Genomic DNA, 22,031 nt, shown 5'->3' on the forward strand with positions numbered 1-22,031 from the left:
AGCAGAGGTACTCAATGAATACTTTACTTCAGTATTCACACTGGAAAAGAATCTTAGTGGTTGTAGTGCAGACTTGCAGCGGACTGAAAAGCTTGAGCATGTCGACATTAAGAAAGAGTATGTGTTGGAGCTTTTGAAAAGTATCAACTTAGATAAGTCACTGGGACCGGATCGGATGTACCCCAGGTTACTGTGGGAGGCGAGGGAAGAGATTGCTGAACTTCTGGCAATGATCTTTGCATCATCAATGGAGATGGGAGTGGTTCCAGAGGATTGGAGGATTGCGGATGTGGTTGCTTTATTCAAGAAAGGGAGAAGGGATAGCCCAGGAAATTATAGACCAGTGAATCTAACCTCAGTGGTTGGTAAGTCGATGGAGAAGATCCTGAGAGGCAGGATTTATAACATTTGGAGAGGTATAGTATGATCAAGAACAGTCAGCACGGCTTTGTCAAAGGCAGATCATGCCTTGCGAGCCTGGTTGAGTTTTTTGAGAATGTGACTAAACACATTGGCAAAGGAAGAGTGATAGATGTGGTTTATATGGACTTCAGCAAGGTGTTTGATAAGGTCCCCCATGCAAGACTTATTGAGAAAGTGAGGGGGCATGGGATCCATGGGGACATTGCCTTCTGTAAGCCAGTTCTGAATCCACAAAGCAAAGAGTGGTTGTAGATGGGTCTTTTTCTGTATGGAGATCGGTCACTAGTGGAGTACCCCAGGGATCTGTTCTGGGACCCTTGCTCTTTGTGATTTTTATAAATGACCTGGATGAGGGAGGGAGGGATGGGTTGGTAAGTTTGCTGATGACACAAAGGTTGGCAGTGTTGTGGATCGTGTGGAGGCATGTCAGAAGTTGCAACGAGACGTTGACAGGATGCAAGACTGGGCGGAGAGGTGGCAGATGGACTTCAATCCAGATAAGTGTGTGGTGATTCATTTTGACAAGTCAAATAGGATGACAGATTATAATATTAAGGGTAAGACTTTTGGCAGTGTGGAAGATCAGAAGGATTTTGGAGTCTGGGTTCATAGGATGCTCAAAGCAGCTTCGCAGGTAGAGGCTGTGGTTAAGAAAGCATATAGTGTACTGGCATTCATCAATCGAGGAATTGAGTTCAGGAGTCGGGAGATAATGCTGCAGCTGTATAAGACCCTGGTCAGACCCCTTGGAGTACTGTGCTTGGTTCTGGTTGCCTCATTACAGAAAGGATGTGGAAGCCATAGAAAGGGTGCAAAGGAGACTTACAAGGATGTTGCCTGGATTGGGTGGCATGCCTTACGAGGATAGGTTGAGAGAGCTCGGTCTTTTCTCCTTGGAGAGACGAAGGATGAGGGGTGACGTGATAGAGGTTTATCAGAAGATGAGAGGTATTGATCGAGTGGATTCTGAGGCTATTTCCCAGGGCTGAAATGATTGCCACAAGAGGACACAGGTTTAGGGTGCTGGGGAGTAGGTACAGAGGAGATGTCAGGGGTAAGTTTTTCACTCGGGGTGGTGCGTGTGTGGAATCAGCTGCCGGCAATGATGATGGAGGCGGATTCGATAGGGTTTTTTAAAGAGACTTTTGGATAAGTACATGGAACTTAGTAAGATAGTGGGTCATAGGTAAGCCTAATAGGTAGGGACATGTTCGGTGCAACTTGTGGGCCGAAGGGCCTGTTTGTGCTGTAGTTTTTCTTTTTTTTTCAAATGTGATCTCAAACCTTAATGTTCCTGTTGTGTCTTACAGCAACTGGGGAACTGAGAATGATGAAAACCAAGCCTATCATAATGGGAACTCTGATCCTAGAGGATTTGGTGAGTTGTCTCTTCACTTGGTTCAGTTGTTTGAAGTTTTTGTAAGGAACCAATTGGCAAAGAAGTACCTGTGCTGCACAGCAAGAAGGCCCAGCTTCAATTCACACATTGGTGAAATGACATTTCTTAGTTGGTCCAACAAGACGTATTGCCTACGTGCCTTGGCCATGCTAAATTCTCCCTCGGTGTACCCACAAACAGGTGCTGAAGTGTGATGACTCGGGGATTTTGACAGTAACTTAATTGCAGTGTTAATGTAAGACTACTTGTGACACTAATAAATAAACTTAAAAATTACTGGTCTCCATTCTCCAGCTGTGAGGAGTGTAAATTTTGAGGCAGGCAGGTGAGGGTCCTTGTTCTAGATTTCTTTTGTGTGTATGTTAGAGCAGTGGTTGGCTGTGGTATCTGCCACAGATTCATATTAGATGCTGATCAGCAGTGTTTAATTTTTTTATACTCCTCCACCTATAGGCAAAGAATACTCAGATGAATGCTTGCTACCACTGTCAATTTGAGTCAGATTGAATAACTGGGCAGACTGTGAACAACTTAACAAATAAAGGAATCTAAGCTTCCAGAACATGGAGGAACATGAAGGAACCTTTCAAAATACAAAACACTCTATCTTTTTTTATATATGTAATATTTCTCCCTCAGCTTTCCCATCCCTGTTGAGTTCAGTGATCTTCAATTTCAATCATTGCAAATGACAAAAAGCTTGGAAGTATTACAAGCTGTAAAGATATGAATTGACTTCAAGGGAATAATAATGGACTGGTGGAATGGGCAGACATGTGGTGCAGGAAATTTAACAGGGAAGTGATAGATTTTGATAGAAAGAATGAGGAGAGGCAATATAAAATAAAGGTATAATTCTGAAGGCATGTATAAACCAAGAGACTGGGGGGTGCATGTGCAGAAATCATTTAAAGTGGAAGGACAGGATGTAACTCATGGAGTTGACCAAGGAGAACCTGTGGATGTGGTTTATTTAGACTTTCAGAAGGCCTTCGACAAGGTCTCACATAACAGACTACAATCCAAAGTTAAAGTTCATGGGATTGCCGGTCTTGAGATGGATAGAAAGCTGGTTAGCAGATAAGAAGCAAAGAGTTAGATGGGTCTTTCTCTGATTGGCTGTCAGTGACTTACTGATGTTCCGCAAAGATCTGTGCTAGGACCCCAACTATTCACATTATATATTGATGATTTGGAAGAGGGAACTGAATGTATTATTACCAAATTTGCAAATGATACAAAGTTGGGTGGGAGGGTGAGCTGTGAGGAGGATGAGCAGAGATGCTTCAGTGTGATTTGGACAGGCTGAGTGTGTGGGCATGTGCACAACAGATGCAGTATAATGTAGATCAATGTGAGGTTATCCACTTTCCTATCAATAATAGGAAGACAGATTATAAATGAATGGGTGTAAATTGAGAGAGGTTGATACTCAGACCTTGAGTCCTCGTGCATCATTCACTGAAAGTAAGTGCACGGATACAACAAGCAGTAAAGAAGGTAAATGGTATGTTGGCCTTCATTAGCGAGAGGATTAGAGTACAAGGATAGGGATGTTTTGCTGCATCTGTAATAGGGTGTTGATGAGGCCACACCTGGAGTATTGTGTGCAGTTTTGGTGATCTTATTTGAGGAAGGATGTCCTTGCTATAGAGGGAATACAGCGAAGATTTACCAAGCTGATACCTGGAATGGCAGGTCTGTCATGTGAGGAGAGACTAAGTCAATTAGCACTATATTCACTGGAGTTTAGAAGAGTGAGATGGGATCTCATAGAAAATTATAAAATTCTAATAGGGTTACACAGGGTAGATTCAGAAAGCATGTTCCCAAGGGTGGGGGGACTCCAGAAATAGGGTCATAGTTTGAGGATAAGGAGTAAACCTTTGAGAACTGTGAGGAGAATTTTCTTCACCCAGAAGGTGATAAATGTGTGGAATTCAAGAACAAAGAAAATTACAGAACAGGAATAGGCTCTTCGGCCCTCCAAGCCTGCACCAATCACGCTACTCAACTTAATTAACCCCCTACCCTTCTGGGGACCATAGCCCTGTTCCCATCCTATTCATGTATTTGTCAAGATGCCCCTTAAAAGCCACTATCATATCTGCTTCCACTACCTTCCCCACCACCCTCTATGTAAAATATCTGCCTTGTACATCTCCTTTAAACCTTGCCCTCGCACCTTAAACATGTGCCCCTAGTAATTGACTCTTCCACCCTGGGAAAAAGCTTCTGACTATCCACTCTGTCCATGCCTCTCATAATCTTGTAGACTTCTATCAGGTCTCTCCTCAGCCTCCATCATTCCAATGAGAACAAATCCACTTTCTTCAACCTCTCCTCATAGCTGATGCCCTCCATATAAGGCAGCATCCTGGTAAATCATTTCTGTACCCTCTCCAAAGCCTCCTTCTGGTAGTGTGACAACCAGAATTGAACACTATATTTCAAGTGTGGCTGAACTAAGGTTCTATAAAGCTGCAACATGAAGGCAAGCATGCCGTATGCCTTCTTGACTATCTTCTTCACCTGCATTGCCGCTTTCAGTGACCTGTGTACCTGTACACCCAGATCCCTTTGCCTATCAATACTCTAGAGTTCTGTGTATTTTGTATCTGTATTAGACTTTCCAAAATGCATTACCTTACATTTGTCCGGATTAAAGTCCATCTGCCACTTCTCCCTGCAAGTCTCCAACCGATCTATATCCTCCTGTATCCTCTGACGGTCCTTATCACTATCTGCAAATCCACCAACGTTTGTGTCATCCGCAAACTTACTAATCAATGCAGTTACATTTTCCTCCAATCATTTTATATATACATACATAGAGCAAAGGTCCCAGCACTGATCCCTGAGGAACGCCACTTGTCACAGCCCTCAATTCAGAAATGCACCCTTCTACCGCTACCCTCTGTTTTTTCTTGACTGAGTAAGAAGTCTCACGATGCCAGGTTAAAGTCCAACAGGTTCATTTGGTAGCCCAAGCCACTAACTTTTGGAGCACTGCTCCTTCATCAGGTGCGTGGGAGTCATGTTCACAAACAGGGCATATAAAGACACAAACTCAATTTACAAAATAATGGTTGGAATGCGAGTCTTTACAGGTAATCAAGTCTTAAAGGTACAGACAATGTGAGTGGAGAGAGTGTTAAGCACAGGTTAAAGAGATGTGTATTGTCTCCAGCCAGGATAGTTAGTGAGATTTTGCAAGCCCAGGCAAGTCGTGGGCATTACAGATAGTGTGACATAAGAAATAGGAGCAGGAGTAGGCCATCTAGCCCTTCAAGCCTGCCCCGCCATTCAATAAGATCATGGCTGATCTGTCGCTGCTCAGTTCCACTTTCCCGCCCTCTCCCCATGACCCTTAATCCCCTCTCTTATCAAAAACCCATCAACCCGCGTCTTAAAAATATTTAGCGAGGCAGCCTCCACCACTTCAACGGGCAGAGAATTCCAGAGATTCCCCACCCTTTGAGTGAAGAAGTTCCTCCTCAACTCCGATCTAAACCGCCCCCCTTTTATCTTGAGGCTGTGCCCCCTAGTCCTACTGTCTTTTTTGAGCGGGAAGAGTCTTTCCACCTCTATCCTATCCATCCCATTCATCATCTTAAACGTCTCAAGGAGATCTCCCCTCATTCTTCTAAACTCCAACGAGTACAAGCCTAGTTTATTCAGCCTCTCCTCATAGCTCAACCCCCTCAACTCCGGTATCAGCCTAGTAAACCTCCTCTGCACTCCCTCCAAGGCCAAAATATCTTTGCGCAGGTGCGGCGCCCAAAACTGCACACAGTACTCCAGCTGCGGCCTCACCAATGCCCTATACAGCTGCAGCAAGACCTCCCTACTTTTATATTCAATCCCCCTCGCTATGAAGGCCAGCATCCCATTCGCCTTCCTGACCACCTGCTGCACCTGCAAGCTGGGTTTTTGCGACTCATGCACAAGGACCCCGAGGTCCCTCTGCACCGTTGCCTGCTGCAGTTTTTCGCCACGTAAGTAATAGTCCTTCCTACCATTCTTCCTACCAAAGTGGACCACCTCACACTTGCCAACATTAAATTCCATTTGCCATTTCCTGGCCCATTCGCCCAGCCTATCCAGATCCTTCTGCAGACTCTCCACACCCTCCGCACAATTTGCCGTTCCCCCAATCTTGGTGTCATCAGCAAATTTCGACACCCTACACTCGGTTCCCTCCTCCAGATCGTCTATATAAATGGTAAAAAGCTGAGGCCCCAGCACCGACCCCTGGGGCACTCCACTAGTCACCATCCGCCAATCCGAATAGCACCCGTTGACCCCCACTCTCTGCCTCCTATTTGACAACCAATCCTCTATCCACGCTAACACCCTACCCCCAACTCCATGTCCCTCGACCTTCTGCAATAACCTCTTGTGAGGTACTTTGTCAAACGCCTTCTGAAAATCCAGGAAGACCACATCCACCGGCTCTCCTCTATCCACCGCCCTAGACACATCCTCATAGAACTCCAGTAAATTTGTCAGACACGACTTCCCTTTAATGAAACCATGCTGCGTCCGCTCTATCAAGCAATTGCCTTCAAGATGCCTCGTAATTTCCTCCTTAATGACGGATTCTAACATTTTACCTACCACAGACGTTAAACTAACTGGCCTATAATTCCCCGCCTTTTGCCTGGCACCCTTCTTAAACAACGGCGTAACATTAGCCGTTTTCCAATCTTCCGGCACTTGCCCGGAATCCAGCGACGTCTGGAAAATAACCACCAAGGCATCCACTATCACCTCCGCCATTTCTTTCAGAACCCTCGGATGCATTCCATCCGGTCCTGGGGACTTGTCCACAATCAGCCCCTCCAGTCTGTCGAGCACCGCCTCTCTAGTAACAGTAATGTCATTAAGACCCTCCAGTCCTACCACCTTTCCATCACTAACACCCGGCAAATTATTCACGTCCTCCTCTGTGAAGACAGAAACAAAAAAGTTATTCAATACCTGAGCCATATCCCCATCCCCTACCACTAGGTCCCCTTTCTCATCCTCTAAAGGACCAACGTTCACCCTAGCCAGCCTCTTCCTTTTTATATATTTATAAAAACTCTTGCTATCCTTTTTTATATTAAGCGCTAGCCCAGCTTCATAGTTTCTCCTACCCTTCTTTATCAACTTCTTTGTCAATCTTTGTTGACATTTAAACCTCTCCCAATCCTCTTCTCGCCCACCACTCTTAGCTACTCTAAATTCCTCCGCTTTTAATTTAACACTTTCCTTCACCTCCTACGTTATCCACGGCTTATTACCTCTCCTCCTACTGTCCTTTTTGACCATCGGAATAAATTTCCGCTGAGCACCAAGAAAGATCTCCTTAAAGATCCTCCACTGCTCCTCAGCAGACCCTCCCTCCAACGCGCTCCCCCAGTCAACATTCGCCAATTCTTCTCTCATCCTACCGTACTCCCCTCTGTTCAAACAAAGGACGGGTGTCTGGGAACCCACTTTCTCCTCCTCCATCTGCACCAGAAACTCCACCATACAATGATCACTCTCCCCAAGAGAATCCTTCACCGCAAGGTCCCTAATTCTACCCGCCTCATTACATAGCACGAGATCCAAGATAGCTCTCTCCCTCGTCGGCTCCAACACACACTGTTCAAGGAAACTATCCCGGCAGCATTCCAAGAACTCCTCCTCGAGCCCACCGTGTCCAACATGGGTCGACCAATCAATATGCAGATTGAAATCCCCCATAACTACGGCCGTCCCATTCCTGCACGCCGCACCCACCTCCAGATCATTATTCGGGGGCCTATAGACGACACCCACCAGCGTCTTCCTCCCTTTGCTGCTCCTAATTGGATTGAGAACTGGCTGGGAAATAGGAGACAGAGGGTAGTTGTGGACGGTACCTTGTCGGGCTGGAGGCCAGTGACCAGTGGTGTGCCGCAGGGCTCAGTACTGGGACCTCTTCTCTTTGTAGTCTACATAAATGACTTGGAAGAGGGCGTAGGTGGTGTGATCAGCAAGTTTGCTGATGACACCAAGGTGGCAGGGTTGGCGGGTACGGAACTGGATTGTCAGGTGATACAACAGGATATAGATAGGTTGGTGCAGTGGGCAGATAGGTGGCAGATGGCATTTAATCCTGACAAATGCGAGGTGATGCATTTTGGATGGAATAATGCAGAGAGGAGCTATGTGATAAAAGGTAGGCCGATTAGGAGTATAGACGTACAGAGGGACCTGGGAGTGCAGGTTCACAAATCCATGAAGGTTGTGTCACAAGTGGAGAACGTTGTTAGGAAGGCTTATGGGATGTTAGCCTTTATAGGAAGGGGCTTAGAGTATAAAAGCTGCCGTCTAATGCTTCAGTTATACAGAACGTTGGTTAGACCGCATTTGGAGTACTGCGTCCAGTTCTGGTCACCTTACTACCGGAAGGACGTGGAGTCTCTGGAAAGGGTGCAGAGGAGGTTTACCAGGATGTTGCCTGGCATGGGGGGACTGGGTTACGAGGAGAGATTGAAGAGACTGGGGCTATTCTCCTTGGAAAGACGGAGATTGAGAGGGGACATGATAGAAGTATATAAGATACTGAAGAGAATAGATAGAGTTAATAGTGAGAGACTGCTCCCTAGACTGGGTACGAACACGAGAGGTCATCACTTAAGGGTGAGGGGGGGAGGTATAATTTGGAGGTAAGAAGAAGTTTCTTTACGCAGAGAGTTGTGGGGGTCTGGAATGCGCTACCGAGTAGGGTGGTGGAGGCAGGAACGTTGGACTTGTTTAAGATGCAGTTAGATAGGCACATGAGTGAAACGAGAATGGAGGGATATGGTAGGGGCTATTAAATAGGGTTAAACCTCGGGAGACACCGGAAGGGCAGGCTGTATGATTAATATTTTTTGTCTTTATTCCACAGGTGGAGGTCCACCTCGTGTCAAGCGAGGGGCATGCACACGGCGGGTCGTGCGTGGGCTGCTCTTGGAAGTTCCAGGAGTGGCCTAGTACTTCATGTCGGTGTTTGTGCTTGATCCTGGACCGATAGACGGGCGCCGCAACAGCTTAGTGACTAGCACTGCTGGCTGTGCAGATACATGGATTTGGGCCTGTGTCTGTGGGAGTTTGCGCATTCTCCCTGTGGTTGCGTGGGTTTCCTCCGGGCGCTCCGGTTTCCTCCCACACCCCAAAGATGTGCTCTTAGGCTAATCGGTTTCTACCAAATTGACACTATTTCTTCCCTGAATCTGACTGAGTAGGGTCCCATTCGTAGACATGCAGGGTAGAATAGGTGTAGGGTGATGCAGCGGCACGGGCTCGTTGGGCCGAAGGGCCTGTTTCCCGTGCTGGGTTGTTCTTTGTTCTCTTTGTTCTTTGTAATCTCCACCCACAACGATTCCACTTTCTGCACCTTGGCTCCAATATCATCCCTTGCTACCACCTTGATGCTATCCTTAATCAGCAGAGCTACGCCCCCCCCCCTTTTCCTTCCTGCCTATCCTTCCTAAACACTTGATAGCCCTGTACATTCAGCTCCCAGTCCCTGTCACCTTGCAGCCACGTGTCTGTAATGGTCACCAGTTCGTATCCATTTGTGTCGATCTGCGCCACCAGCTCATCCACTTTATTCCGAATGCTTCGTGCATTCAGATAAAGCGCTTTCATCCTAGCCTTCACCTGGACCCTATTTGCCGTAACGCCCCAACCATACTCACGCCCCCTACTCCCTCTATTATTGGGACATCCTCGGCCTCTTCCCTTACCTGTACCCTCTCCTTAACTTTAGACCTCGTAACGTCACCTACCCTCGCACCCTCCCCCCCCTAATTAGTTTAAAGCCCTGTCTACAGTCCTCTTTACTTGATTCGCCAGCACTCTGGTCCCAGCATGGTTCAGACCAACCCCATCCCGCCCGAACAGGTCCCACCTACCCCAATACTGGTGCCAATGCCCCATAAATTCAAACCCATTCCTCCCACACCAATCCCTGAGCCACCCATTCACTTCCTTAATCCTGTCCACCCTACGCCCGTCTGCACTCGGTTCAGGCAGTAGCCCAGAGATGACCACCTTGTCGGTTCTACTTTTTAATTCCATTCCCAGCTTTTCATACTCCCTCCCCAGATCCTCAGTCCGCATTTTGCTTACGTCGCCGGCACCCACATGTACCACAACGACCGGATTCTCACCCTCCCACTCCAGGTTCCTCTGCAGCCCAGCTGTGACATCCCGGACCCGAGCACCAGGCAGACAACACACCCTTCTGTGCACTTTGTCATTGTGACAAAGGACAGTGTCAATACCCTTCACCCCACTATCCCCAATCACTACTACGTTCCTTTTCCCCTTCTCTTTGCCTATGTCCTGCTGCATCACTGTACCGTGTGCAGTTTGCTCACCAACCTCTCCTGCCTCGGCCTCTTCCAGACTGGAAGCAAGAACCTCAAACCTGTTATGCAGATTAAGAGGCTGAGGCCTCCGCTCCCCACCCTCCTTCCTCCTCTCCTCACCCCCCTTCCTCCTCCCAGCAGCCCCCTCTTGTCCCTGACCCTTAGAGTTAGCCAGTCTAGGGGGGGTGGATGTCTCTTGCACCCCATTGACAATAGCACCCTCTCTCCCCCTGATGAGCCTCAGTGTCTGTAGCTCAGAGGCCAGCTCATCCACCTTGAGCTGGAGCTCCTCCAACAACCTGCACTTACTGCAGACATGGTCAGTGGGATGGACCCTGGAGTCCACCAGTTCCCACATCATACAGAAACCACACATCACATGCCCCTCCATTATTCACTGTAGTAGTTTTGAAAAAAAATTTTTTTTTTCCCTTGTTTTTTCAAACGAACTCACCTGGCCTTTTTTCCTTCAAGCCCTTCTTGATATTAAGCCCTAATTGCTCACTCTGCTTCCCTCTCACTCCACTGCCTGCTCCGACGCTGCCCGCTGTCTACACCAGGCCTCCTTTTAAACCTGGCGCTGATTTAAAGCTGATGGCCCACAACTGCCTGCTAACCACTCCCTCAGAATTCTTAAAGCAGTAAATACAATAAATAAATGCTTTAAACAGTTCTACAAAGAACAAAGAGGGTACAGAAAAGATTTACCAGGATGTTGTCTGGTATGGGGGGCATTAGCTATGAGGAGAGGTTGGAGAAACTTGGTTTGTTCTCACTGGAGTGACGGAGGTTGAAGGGAGACCTGATAGAAGTCTACAAGATTGAGAGGTATGGACAGAGTGGCTAGTCAGAAGCTTTTTCCCAGGGTGGAACAGTCAATTACTAGGGGGTATAGGTTTAAGGTTTAAAAGAGATGTACGAGGCAGATTTTTTACAGTGGTAGGTGCATGGAACTCATTGCCGGGGGAGGTAGTGGAAGTGGATACAGTAGTGACTTTTAAGGTGTGTCTTGACAAGTGCGTGAATGAGATGGGAATAGAGGGATATGGTCCCCGGAAGGGTAGGGGGTTTTAGTTAAGTTGGGCAGCAATGTCAGTGTAGGCTTGGAGGGCTGAAGAGCCTGTTCCTGTGCTGTAATTTTCTTTGTTCTTTGAAACTGCAGCACCTGGAGGAAACTCGTGCAGACTTTGCACATCAGTGACCCAAGCCAGAAATTGAACCTGGGCCCCTGGTACTGTAAGGCAGTAGTGCTAACCACTGTGCCATCGTGCTATAGTGTTGCTGTTAGCACATTTGGAGTTGGCTAAGACTGGTTTCTAAATGAAATAAGTACTGGATACTGCCCATGGTTGAGAGCTAACTTGAGGACACAGTGGAGTGTTCCTCCAAAGAACTGTGCTGTTTGAAGTGAAGAAGATGCTGAGACTATCTAACTAACGGTCAGTGTCTTGAATTTTCATTTGGATCTAATGCTTAACCTGCAGGTCACTTGGGTATTGCTGTCCCTGATGTTTATGCTGCCTGTAAACGCTTTGAAGAGCTGGGAGTAAAGTTTGTAAAGAGACCAGATGATGGTGAGTAATCACTGCAATTGGGGATTTGTTTTGAGCCATCTTCAATTGAGACTTTGCCCTCTCGCAAATTCTTAACCATCACTTGATTGTTTTCAATTGCATTCTCAATGTTCTTCCACTGAATGTAGATGATTGCTGTTGATGTCACAATTTAAATTTGGCTGCCCAGGACATTTTCTGCTTTCACTTGTGCTCTTTGTAGTATTTTTAGGTGTTTGGAGGACCATCACACTGAATTTAACGGGTATTAATGCCAGCTGTTTGAACATTATATATGCTGCATGATGCAGTGGCTGTGATTCTGTAATATTTTAATTATTTCCCCTCCCACAGTTTGTTCCCTCCTATGATCAAAGTTGGAGTTGGGGTAATCCATTTGACCCATTGAGCCTGTTCCACCATTCAGTAATATCATGACTGATCTGATTGAAGCCTGAGCTCCACTGGCCTGCTTGTCCCCATGACCGTTAAATTCTTTGTGAATTAAAAATCTGTCTAACTCTATCTTGAATATATTCAGTGACTTAACTCACTGCTTGCTAGGGAGACCTCTTATTTGAAAGTGTGCACTCTAGCTCTTGATTCCCCATGAGGGATAATAAACTCTTGGCGTCTATTCTGTCTACCCTTACAGAATCTTGTTTATTTCAATAGGTCATCTTTTATTCTTATAAACATCAAATTTAGGCCCAACCAGCTCAACCTTTGCTCATTCAACCACACTATCATCCCAGGAAGGTTTATAAGATGATGAAGGGGATTGATAGAGTGGATGTTCAGAGACTATTTCCTCAGGTGGATGTAGCTGTTACTAGGGGGTATAACTAAAAGGTTATAGTTGGAGATATAGGAGGGATGTCTGAAGTAGGCTCTTTACTCAGAGAGTGGTTTGAGTGTGGAATGACTGAACATAAGAACATAAGAAATAGGAGCAGGAGTAGGCCATCTAGCCCTTCGAGCCTGCCCCGCCATTCAATAAGATCATGGCTGATCTGTCGTGGCTCAGTTCCACTTTCCCGCCCTCTCCCCATAACCCTTAATCCCCTCTCTTATCAAAAACCCATCAACCCGCGTCTTAAAAATATTTAGCGAGGTAGCCTCCACCACTTCAACGGGCAGAGAATTCCAGAGATTCACCACCCTTTGAGTGAAGAAGTTCCTCCTCAACTCCGTTCTAAACCGCCCCCCCTTTATCCTGAGGCTGTGCCCCCTAGTCCTACTGTCTTTTTTGAGCGGGAAGAGTCTCTCCACCTCTATCCTATCCATCCCATTCATCATCTTATACGTCTCAATGAGATCTCCCCTCATCCTTCTAAACTCTAACGAGTACAAGCCTAGTTTATTCAGCCTCTCCTCATAGCTCAACCCCCTCAACTCCAGTATCAGCCTAGTAAACCTCCTCTGCACTCCCTCCAAGGCCAAAATATCTTTGCGCAGGTGCGGCGCCCAAAACTGCACACAGTACTCCAGCTGCGGCCTCACCAATGCCCTATACAGCTGCAGCAAGACCTTCCTACTTTTATATTCAATCCCCCTCGCTATGAAGGCCAGCATCCCATTTGCCTTCCTGACCACATGCTGCACCTGCAAGCTGGGTTTTTGCGACTCATGCACAAGGACCCCGAGGTCCCTCTGCACCGTCGCCTGCTGCAGTTTTTCGCCACGTAAGTAATAGTCCTTCCTACCATTCTTCCTACCAAAGTGGACCACCTCACACTTGCCAACATTAAATTCCATTTCCCATTTCCTGGCCCATTCGCCCAGCCTATCCAGATCCTTCTGCAGACTCTCCACACCCTCCGCACAATTTGCCTTTCCCCCAATCTTGGTGTCATCAGCAAATTTCGACACCCTGCACTCGGTTCCCTCCTCCAGATCATCTATATAAATGGTAAAAAGCTGAGGCCCCAGCACCGACCCCTGGGGCACCCCACTAGTCACCAACCGCCAATCCGAATAGCACCCGTTGACCCCCACTCTCTGCCTCCTATTTGACAACCAATCCTCTATCCACGCTAACACCCTACCCCCAACTCCATGTCCCCTGACCTTCTGCAATAATCTCTTGTGAGGAACCTTGTCAAACGCCTTCTGAAAGTCCAGAAAGACCACATCCACTGGCTCTCCTCTATCCACTGCCCTAGACACATCCTCATAGAACTCCAGTAAATTTGTCAGACACGACTTCCCTTTAATGAAACCGTGTTGCGTCTGCCCTATCAAGCAATTCCCTTCAAGATGCCTCGCAATTTCCTCCTTAATGACGGATTCTAACATTTTACCTACCACAGACGTTAAACTAACTGGCCTATAATTCCCCGCCTTTTGCCTGGCACCCTTCTTAAACAACGGCGTAACATTAGCCGTTTTCCAATCTTCCGGCACTTCCCCGGAATCCAGCGACGTCTGGAAAATAACCACCAAGGCATCCACTATAACCTCCACCATTTCTTTCAGAACCCTCGGATGCATTCCATCCGGTCCTGGGGACTTGTCCACAATCAGCCCCTCCAGTCTGTCGAGCACCACCTCTCTAGTAACAGTAATGTCATTAAGACCCTCCAGTCCTACCACCTTTCCATCTCTAACACCCGGCAAATTATTCACGTCCTCCTCCGTGAAGACAGAAACAAAAAAGTTATTCAATACCTTAGCCATATCCCCATCCCCTACCACTAGGTCCCCTTTCTCATCCTCTAAAGGACCAACGTTCACCCTAGCCAGCCTCTTCCTTTTTATATATTTATAAAAACTCTTGCTATCCTTTTTTATATTAAGCGCTAGCCCAGCTTCATAGTTTCTCCTGTCTGCTGTGATAGTGGGGTTGGACACTTTAGGAACTTTCAAGTGGTTATTGGATAGGCACGTGGAGCACATCGGAGTGGGATAGCTTGATCTTGGTTTTGGACAAAGCTTGGCACAACATCGAGGGCCAAAAAGCCTGTACTGTTCTGTGAATCAACCTAGTGAACTTTGAGCAGCTTCTGATGCAAGTACATTCCTCCTTACATAAGGAGACCAAAACAGCACAGAGTACTTGAGGTGCAATCTCATCCATACGCTGTACAGCGGTAGTAAGCCTTCCCTACTTTTATACTCCATTCCCCTTGCAATAAAGGCCAACAATCCATTTGTCTTCCTAATTACTTACTGTATTTCATACTAATTTTTTTGTGATTCATGTACAGACGCCCTGTACGATAGAGATCTGCCAACTCTCTTAATTCAATACTATACTGCCCTCTGTTCTGGATATGTAGTTCACTGTGGCACTTCAAGTGTGCTTGATGGTTTAGTGGTAGAGTTCTCACCTGCCGTGCTGGAGAGGCCTGGGTTCGATTCCCAGCCAATGCAAAGCCTCTTGTGGGTGGCACAGTGGTTAGCACTGCTCTCTCACAGCACGGGGGGGGAACGACCCAGGTTCATTTTCTGGCTTGGGTGACTATGGGGTTTGCACATTCTTCCTGTGTCTGCATGGGTTTCCTCCGGATGGTCCGGTTTCCTCCCACAGTCCAAAGATGTGCGAGTTAGGTGGATTGGCCATGCTAAATTGCCCCATAGTGTAAGAGTGAATGATTGGGGTAATGGGGATGGGGTCTGGGTGGGATTGTGGTCGGTGCAGAGTCGATGGGCCAAATGTCCTCCTTCTGCAATATAAGGTTCTATGATTCTATTCTGTGAAAGGTGTCTAGAAAATGTAGTTGAAATCCAGGAGAATTAAATAAGCTCAAATAAGGAGGTGAAAAGGCACATGAAAGTGAAGAGAGATGATGTGAGAAGACTGACAGCCAACAAAGTTCAGGGAAATGGCATGAAGCCTGGATGCTCATTTGTAGAGCTGGTGGAGACACGATAGGTCAAATGGCTGTGTTCAGTGCCATAACAGTTCTGTGATAAAGAAGAATTTCAAAGTTTTTTTTATAGGCATATAAATAGTAAAAGGAGTGGGCCAATTAGGGATGTGGTGACAGACGAGGAAAGTCTGTCACTAGAAGGATTCACAGTTGATAAGGAGGAAGTGTTGGTACTGAAAGTTGACAAGGAGCCAGGACCAGATGAGATGCATCCAAGGATATTGAAGGAAGTAGTGTGGAAATTGCCATAATCTTTGTCTCCCCTAGACTGAGGACATGCCGGAGGATTGGGGAATTGCAAATGCCCTGGCTGTAAGGATAAGCCCAGTAACTACAAATCAGTCAGTTCAATTTCAGTTGTGTGCAAGCTTAGAAAAACAATTATTTGGGATAGAATTAGTAGTCACATAGAAAAATGTGGGTTGATTAGGAGGTACTAATGTGTATTTCTAAAGGGAAAATTGTGTTTAACCAATAGTAATTTTTTTTTTGAAGAAGCAACAGGAAAGGGTTGATTAGAGTAAGGCATCTGATACAGTGCTACACAACATACTTGTGAGAAAAGCTATAACTCATGGAATAAAATGGGCGGTAACAACATTGATACAAAATTGACTGAGTAATAGGAAAGAGAGAGTAATGGTCGATGGATATTTTTCAGGCTGCAGGAAAAGCAAGATTTGTAGTGGTGTTCCCCAAGAGTCATTATTGGGACCCTTGCTTTTCCTGAGATGTATTGATGATCTAGATCTTGGTGTGCAAAGGTCAATTTCAAAGTTTCCAGATGACATGAAACATAGAAGCATTGTTAACTGTGAGGATGGCAGTATAGAACTTCAAAAGGACATAGACAAGTTGGTGAAATGGGCAGATAAGTACCACATGAGGTTCAATGTGATAAGTGTATGGTGATGCATTTTGGGAAGAAGAACATGGAGAGAGAATATAAAATCAGGGGTACAATTCTTAACGGGGTGCAGGAGCAGAGGGACCTGGATGTTTATGCATTGACCTTTGAAATTGACAGGATGGGTGATGATAGCAGTTAATAAAGAATCCTGGGGTTTATTAATAGGGTCATAAGAGTACAAGAACAGGGAAGTATAAGATACTAGGTAGAATTGAGCTGAAATATTGTCTATAAAGTTCTGGGTACAATACTGTATGAAAGACATGAATGCATTGAACAGAATGTAGAAGAGGTTTAAAAGAATGGATAGATTGAAGAGATTGGGCACTGCAACAGTTTCTTGATTTTGTTACAGTTTGCCAAATGTTAGTTAGCCAGTGCCTCTATCCATTCTAATATTTCACATCCATTCCACAAACTTCTTTCTTGTGCAGTAATCTTTTATGTGGCACTTTATCAAATGCCTTTTGGAAATCCAGATACACTACGTACATGGTATTGCTTTTATCCACCCTGTTTGTTATATCCTTTAAAAAATACTCTACTCAATTTATCAAACAGTTCCCTTTCACAAAATCATAATATCTATCTGATCATATGATTTTCAAAATGTCCTGGTCTACCACTTTAATATATTTTCCCAACGACAGATGTTAGGCCAACTGGCCAGTAGCTTCCTGCTTTCTGGTGTCTTCCTTTCTTGATTAGTGGTATTTTACAATTTCCCAATCTGGGACCTTTCCAGGCTCTGGGAATTTTTGAAGCTTGCAACCAATCCACCCACTATCTCTGCATCCACTTCTTTTAGGACTCTAGGATGAAGACAATTCAGTCCAAGGGACTTGTCACCTATTACTACTCCTGATTCTTGTTTTCTTGTGATTGTACTATTAGCGACCATCTCCATCGGATAACTGAATGGCCTTAGCAATACTGGATCTAGCCAACTTCTCTGCCTCTGACTATTTTTATTCATTTGGGGAACATGGGTGTCACTGGCTGGCTTGCGTTTATTGTCCATCCCTAGTTGCCCTTGGCTAGGCTATTTCAGAGGGTAGATAAGAATTAGTTACATTGCTGTGGCTCTGGAGTTACATGTAGGCCAGACGAGGTAAGGACGGCAAATTTCCTTTCCTAAAGGACGTTAATGAACCAGATAGTTTCTTCCGACAACCGACAATGGTTTTATGGTCATCGGTAGATTCTTGTTTGGAATTCAAATTCCATGATCTGCTGTGGTGAGATCCGAACCAGGATCTCCAGAACATTAACTGAGCTTTTGGATTAGTAGTCTAGTGATAATGCCACTAGGCTATCACTTGCTGACTACCCAATGAACTCAGCTGATAGTGTTGAGTCAGAACTCAGATGTTGGTTCAGCTGTGATTCCCATTGTAAAAAAAACAAAATGTTATGTTGTTCATGATAAATAAATAACATCAAGTGGGGCAAGTTGCAGGGAAGACTTCAACATGGAGCGGGTGGGAAATTGAGGAAAGTATGATACTAATATTTTTTTCTTGCTTCAGGTAAAATGAAGGGGCTCGCTTTCATTCAGGACCCGGATGGTTACTGGATAGAGATTCTCAGCCCGAACCAAATGCTGACCATAGTTTCTTAGGAGTGCATAATGAAGCTCAATGACAAGTTTCAGACTTAAATACATGGTGCATTCATTGCTCAAACCTGAGTTGTACCAACAAAGTACATTCAGTCATTATTACAGTATTGTTTACCATGAAAGTAATTAGAATTAGAATGGCATTTAGGCATTTACTATGCATTTTCTAGACTGGAAATTTTCCTTCAATATTTGGTTATCTTTGGGAAGTCACAACAAATTTCCTCATGCACCCAAAGTTGTATTAATCAATCCCAGGGAAAGGTCAAGGCTGGAATGTTCCATGAGTGCTAAAGTCTGGATCTACAATAACAGATAGTGTTGGTTAACCAACTGAAGTGCAAAATGCTGAGTCGATTGTGATATTTAATTTGCCAACACACGCTCTCTCTTTTACAATCTTGAGAGGGGATAAGAGAGCGTACACATTGCAGAACATCAAACATGATGATGAGAGTTTGTCTGAAGACTTTAAACCCATATTTCAACATTTTTTTTAAAGAGCTTTTACTGTAATATCTGGCTAAAGTGTGATACAGAATATCCCACCCATCTCTCCAATTCAATTCTAATCTCCTAGAAAGTAATTTTTGAAGGACTTGTGTTGAGCTCAGCTGACCATAGTTCAATGAAACCAAGCTTGACAAATATCAAAATAAGTGCTCGCTAGAGCTCACCAGTGAATTTCACTGAAGCTCCTGCAAACAAAATTCTGTTCTCCTATTAAAATTGGCAAATCCATTCCCAGTGCATCTGCTAAGTTGTTGATTATAACCTTCCACTGCTCAGTTAGCTGATGGAAAAATTTTTAGTCTGTCCCATTCCAAAATGTTGTTAACAATGTTGGTACTTATTGAGAAATCTTTTTGTGCTTTGTGGTGCAGCACTTTGAGCTATACTTGGGAGTAATCCCCACAAGCATTTTTGTAGATTAACTGAATCTTAATTTATATTAACAGGCATCATGGCTAATTGTTTTCATGTAGAATCTTACCTGTAATAAACTTCAATATACTTTTCGGGACTCTGAGTTGTGTTTCTGCCTCCCTGTTAAAATAGTGAATGGAATCTTCTGGGCTTTTAAATTCCTTGGGGAGCTGTTGGTACAGTACATGAAAATGCAAGATATTTTACAATAGTAAACTACCATCTAGCCTACCTCATCTCAATATTCCTCAGTTTCAATTTATACTGTGCCTTCAATCCTCTTTTATAATAGAACCGTAAGGTCTGTAACAGAAAAGGAGACCCATCATGTTTGTCATTGGTCTGCCTCTGGAGAAATCCCATCTTAACCCTCACTGCCTGGTCTCTCCCAGTGGCCCTGTACCTTCCTTTGCTTCAAATATCTTGACTTTCTCTTGCTTAAAGGCAATGATCTTTCTAGCAATACATTATATTTGAAGAAATTCCTCTTAGTTTTTGCCTCACAGTGACAATTTTATATTGTTGACTCTTGTCATTGAGTCTCCAGTAGATGAAAAAAAATCACTTCTTATTCAGCATATAAATCCTTTTATAATAAAACAAACATCCTTTTACTTTTAGAATAAACAGTTGCAATATTTCTTGTTGCTGCTCACGCTTACAGTTGCTTATCCCAGATGCCATGCCAGTGAAATTATCTATGATTTTAATTCTTTGTGTGATGAGGTGCGCAAACTCCATCCAACACTAACTATGGCTTAACCAATGTTTTGTACTTATTTGGAATTTATTTTATTTTTAACAATGCTCCATTCATAAAAACTCTCAACATTGTATGGCTTTATCTAGTAAAAAGTCTGACAACACCAGGTTTTAGTCCAACCGATTTATTTGATAATAGACTCACAAGCTTTCGAGGTTTCCCTCTTCGTCAGGTGACCTTCACCTGACGAAGAGGGAAACCTCGAAAGCTTGTGAGTCTATTATCAAACAAATCGGTTGGACTAAAACCTGGTGTTGTCAGACTTTTTACTGTGTTTATGCCAGTCCAACGCCAGCATACCCACATCATGGCTTTATCTAACCACACACTTTGGATTATATATATTATTTATGTGTGATATGAATAACTAATTCTTCAATAGATCTGGAAATTTTATTACACAATGCTAACATATAAAAAGAGTTAGTCATAGAATCCTACAGCGCAGAAGGAGGCCATTCGGCCCACTGACCACAATCCCACCCAGACCCAATTCCCATAACTTCATGCATTTACCATAGGTAGCTCCCCTGACACTAAGATACAATTTAGCATAGCCAATCCATGTAACCTGCACATCTTTGGATGGTGGAAGGAAACCAGAGTACCAGGAGGACACCCACACAGATGTGGGGAGAATATGCAAACTCCACACAGACAGTGACCCAAGCTGGGATTCGAACCTGGGACCCTGGGGCAGTGCTAGCCACTGTGCTGCCCAAAAATTAGTTGTTTCTAATGAGAATGGATGGACAATTAACTGGTCAGGCAGCACAGAAGGCATCCTCCAGTCAGTGGTGGCATCACCTATCCTCTACTGGCTGCTGTACGGTGCCTGTAAAGGCTTTGATTTGCAGAGGAACTGTTGCTAAGTTATGCTACTTTTTAAAGATAACATTCACAATATGCACTATTCTGACATAGGCAGAAAGTTGTAATTTCTGTGCCATGGAGTTATTTCTGGGCTGCTGCTGGGGTGCATCAATACATTGTAAAGCTGTGCACAGCCTGTTATTTAAAGCATCTCAAAAATACATTGTTTGCCACAGTGAGCTAACTCATCCATTTCTTTATGCACAGCCAGCAGAATTCCCCAAAGATTGGTAAATCAGACATTGCACTTGAGTATAGCGGGTGTAGGAGTAGAGTTAAGAGAGAAATCAAGAGAATGAAAAGGGGAAACAAAATTGTTTTGGCACATAGGGCAAAGGAGAATCCAAAGAGCTTCTACAAATACGTAAAGGGCAAAAGAGTAACCAGGGAGAAAATAGGGCCTCTTAAGGATCAACAAGGTCATCTATGTGTGGATCTACAAGAGATGGGTAAGATCCTAAATGAATATTTTTCATCAGTATTTACTGTTCAGAAAAGCATGGATGTTAGGGAACTTGGGGAAATAAATAGTGATGGCTTGAGGAGTGTACATATTAGAGGAAAAAGGTGCTGGAAGTCTTTAAGCGCATCAAGGTGAATAAATCTACAGGACCTGATGAAGTACATGAGCCACGACAGATCAGCCATGATCTTATTGAATGGCGGGGCAGGCTCGAGGGGCTAGATGGCCTACTCCTGCTCCTATTTCTTATGTTCTTATATCCCAGGACGTTGTGGGAGGCTAGGGAGGGAATTGTGGGTCCCATAGCTGAGCTATTTGATTCATCAATAGTCACGGGTGAGGTGCCTGAAGATTGGAGAGTGGCAAATGCTGTGCCTTTGTTTGAAAAGGGCTGCAGGGAAAAGCCTGGGAACGACAGGCCAGTGAACCTCGCGTCTGTGGTGGGTAAATTGTTGGAAGGTATTTTGAGAGACAGGATCTTCAGGCATTTAGAGGTGCAAGGACTGATTAGGGACAGATAGCACGGCTTTGTGAGTGGAAAATCATGTTTCACAAATTTGAGTTTTTTGAAGGGGTAACCAAGAAGATAGATGAGGCAGTGCTGTTGATGTTGTCTACGTGGACTTTAGCAAGGCCTTTGACAAGGTACTGCATGGTAGGTTGTTGCAGAAAGTTAATTCTCATGGGATCCAAAGTGAGGTATATAAATGGATACAAAATTAGCTTCTTGACAGAAGCCAGCGGGTGGTTGTAGACAATTGCTTTTCAAACTGGAGGCCTGTGACCAGCGGTGTGCCTCAAGGATCAGTGCTGGGCCCCCTGTTATTTGTCATTTATATTAATGATTTG

General features: G+C 44.8%; 1 protein-coding gene across 2 annotated transcripts in view; it reads left to right on the top strand.

Annotated features, from left to right (window-relative positions):
- The window catches only part of glo1 (glyoxalase 1), a 34,848-nt gene extending 15,668 nt beyond the window's left edge, over positions 1-19,180 (top strand). The window contains exons 4-6 of one of the 2 annotated variants that reach the window (XM_080193063.1): positions 1,734-1,801; positions 11,682-11,771; positions 18,065-19,180. In XM_080193063.1, coding sequence (XP_080049189.1) covers positions 1,734-1,801; positions 11,682-11,771; positions 18,065-18,156 — 250 coding nt within the window. In that variant the 3' untranslated portion in view covers positions 18,157-19,180. Of the gene's footprint in view, positions 1-1,733; positions 1,802-11,681; positions 11,772-11,973; positions 12,673-18,064 lie in introns of those variants that run through there. The other variant, XM_080193064.1, reaches the window with a different exon arrangement.
- The last annotated feature ends 2,851 nt before the right edge of the window (positions 19,181-22,031 follow it).

The sequence above is a fragment of the Carcharhinus amblyrhynchos genome, chromosome 7, assembly GCF_965287045.1.
Source record: "Carcharhinus amblyrhynchos chromosome 7, sCarAmb.v2.hapA, whole genome shotgun sequence".
Taxonomy (NCBI): Eukaryota; Metazoa; Chordata; class Chondrichthyes; order Carcharhiniformes; family Carcharhinidae; genus Carcharhinus; species Carcharhinus amblyrhynchos.